The sequence below is a fragment of the Sinocyclocheilus grahami genome, unplaced genomic scaffold, assembly GCF_001515645.1.
Source record: "Sinocyclocheilus grahami isolate Dianchi unplaced genomic scaffold, SAMN03320097.WGS_v1.1 scaffold18985.1, whole genome shotgun sequence".
In the NCBI taxonomy this organism is placed as follows: domain Eukaryota; kingdom Metazoa; phylum Chordata; class Actinopteri; order Cypriniformes; family Cyprinidae; genus Sinocyclocheilus; species Sinocyclocheilus grahami.
Genome location: NW_015517389.1, coordinates 1 through 2,738, shown reverse-complemented (window position 1 = coordinate 2,738; position 2,738 = coordinate 1). Strand labels below are relative to the sequence as shown.

The 2,738-nt window shown below is 32.2% G+C and overlaps 1 protein-coding gene across 1 annotated transcript in view; it reads right to left on the bottom strand.

Annotated features, from left to right (window-relative positions):
- LOC107579662 (citron Rho-interacting kinase-like) overlaps positions 1–2,430 on the bottom strand; it is a gene marked incomplete at its 3' end in the record, with an annotated part of 3,169 nt that extends 739 nt beyond the window's left edge. Inside the window, exons 1-3 of the mRNA XM_016265463.1 lie at positions 2,296–2,430; positions 551–646; positions 176–292 (exon numbers count right to left, since the gene is read on the bottom strand). Coding sequence (XP_016120949.1) covers positions 176–292; positions 551–646; positions 2,296–2,430 — 348 coding nt within the window. The remainder of the gene's footprint in view (positions 1–175; positions 293–550; positions 647–2,295) is intronic.
- Between the last annotated feature and the right edge of the window lie 308 nt (positions 2,431–2,738).

Below are 2,738 nucleotides of genomic sequence, written 5' to 3'. Positions count from 1 at the left end.
TTTTTTTACAGTAATGAGAATTTTAAAATCATGCCACGATAAAAAAAAAAATCTATTTGAATTTATTGTCTTGCACAACGGCACAAAGATCAGTGTTGATTAATAGGGTCACACAATATAATTTTTCCCAATGAAAAATGATAGTCTCTCAGAAAAAAGTAAAATAATGTGTTACCGCTGCCTGGTCACTGATCATTTTTCCCCGCTCGCGAGATTCCTCCTCATACGTGCTCTGCTTGGACTCCAGCAGTTCCTTTTCAGCCAAATCAGCCTTCATTTGAGTCTCTAAAATCTACAAAACACAAGCACTGGGTTATTACAGCTGACAGACGAACAGAAAGTATCCTCAAAATGAGGCCTTTAAAGGTTTCATCTAAATCCAAAGATAAATACAGAGTCAGGATCTTTTATTCAGCGGCTATAAAATTAATAAGGAGCACTAATAGTATAGTTCTCTTGTGTAAGCTCAATGATTGGAGGCAAACCGCTCTGTTGAACATCACTGATATTTGTCACGAGCAGAAGTGTGTGTGTGTGTGTTCAGCCCAACCTTGATCTTGTCTTCATACAGATTTTTCTTCTGTTCCAGGTGTGTTTCCATACGCTGCGCTGTTGCCTGCGTTTCACGCAAGTTCTCTTCGAGTTCCTGCGTACAGACGATAGAGGAAAAATGAATACCACTGAGACTTAATGGAATATGTTTCATACTGAGAGATTGCTAGGGTATTTTTCCCTGAAGAAAAATTAAATAGCGTGGGACTTCAGTAAAAGTCTCTATTTAATCTCATTTATTTTTTTCTCATTCATTTTTTAACGGATAGCATATTTCCATCAGTATTTTTTATATACTTTTACAGTATTTATTAATATTTTGAACTAGCTTTTGTTCTTATCTCTAGTGTTTTCATTTGACATTTTGTTAAGAATTTAAGATTCTTAAGTTTTAAGAATCCTGTGCCTTTGTCATTTATCTTATATATATTTTTTTAATATTTGTATTTACGTTTCATTTATTTTTATTTCAGTTTTAGTAATTTAGTACCTCAACTTTTTCTCATATAATATTTATATATTATTTGTGCTTTTTTTTCAATTAATGAAAAAATGTAATACTTTTAATTAACTTGTTAGTTAGTTAATTGCAAATTACCTTATGTTAAAAAACTGTAAATGGTTTACTATTGCATTATATGTAATTATACAGTAAAATACAGCCAAATTGATCATTTTTGGAAGCACAAACCATAACTTTTACGTGAAAAACTGTAAAAGTTATTAGTTCATATATAGTTTTTAGTTATTAGTTTATATACAACATATATTTTATTTAAATTTTGTTTTTCCTTATTTTTGTTAACAGTAATATTTTACATTTTCAGCTGATATTTAAATTGTTATTTTATTTAAATTTGTAAATATTTCTAGCTAGCTTAAATTTATTTTTATTTCAGTTTTAGTAATTTTAGTACTTCGACTCTTTTAAAATTGAAGTTTTACACATAATATTTATATTTTATTTCAGCCTTATTTCAATTAATGAAAACTATTTTTAATAGATAAGGCAAGGCAAGCTTATTTCTATAGCACATTTCATACACAATAATTCAAAGTGCTTTACATAAAAAGGAATTAAAATAATCACAACAATAAAAGCAGAGAATAAAACATTTGAAATGATTAAACATTTATTTAAAATGCATCAAAAGAGTATGAGGATACATAAAATACAGTGCAATCATTTAATAAGATATAATAAGATTTAATAGATTTCATTTTTAATTACCACTAACAACTCTGGTGGTCTCCAGATAAACTCAAAATGTGGCATTTCATTTTTAAGCACTTGTTAATCGTGACTAATTCATAAAAATCAATAATATACGGTATAAATCATCCAGCTAAAAACACATCGTCATTGTGACACACATGATCGTGGCCAAAGGCTGAGATGATCCACTGCAATCTGTCACTTTTGGAGCCGTGACAGGGCCAGAGAGCATGCTGGGAGCTGAGGGAAAGAAGCGGTGACACTACCAGGCTAAGCAGGTCGAAAAAAACGAATAAAACTGAAAGTGTTTAATGCAAGCGTGAGGGTTTGAGGAGGTATACCGCGCGTGACTAACAAGTGTAACGTCTTAATTAAGTAGCTTTACTGCGTGCATGTGACACCTCCAGTAGACATTTCTGGAGCGCAGCAATCGCATTTCATTGGCACATTGTGTTGAAGTGAATAACTCCAGTGTTTACCTGTTAGTTCGTGTGTTTAAGATACAGTACGTGTAGGCTCAGGCTTACCATGATTTTGTCTGCCATCTGTTGGATCTGCTGCGACTTGGTATGAATGTCTTCTTTGAGTTTAGTTTCTCTCCTTTCCACCATCTCCAGCCTCTTGACCTGGTTCTCCAGGATTTTCTTGCCATCCTGTTCCATCCCAGAAAAGGAAAAACCTCATTTTGATGATGCTCTCCTGGCAACTTAGACTGAAAAAATAAGCTTTATGTGGAAACATCTAAATTAGCTGATTTTATTCGAGTCAAAAATAATATTACTTGGCATCACTGATTCAACCTGAATGCATAAGGTGTCACCAACAAATTACATTTAGATCAAATAGCTCCTGAAACAGTATTTCTATTAATAAACCAGATGTTAAAGTTTAGGTTAGGCTGTGTCTAATCTGTAAACAATGAGTCAAATTAGTTAAAGGGGTCATATGATGCTGCTAAAAAGAACATTAT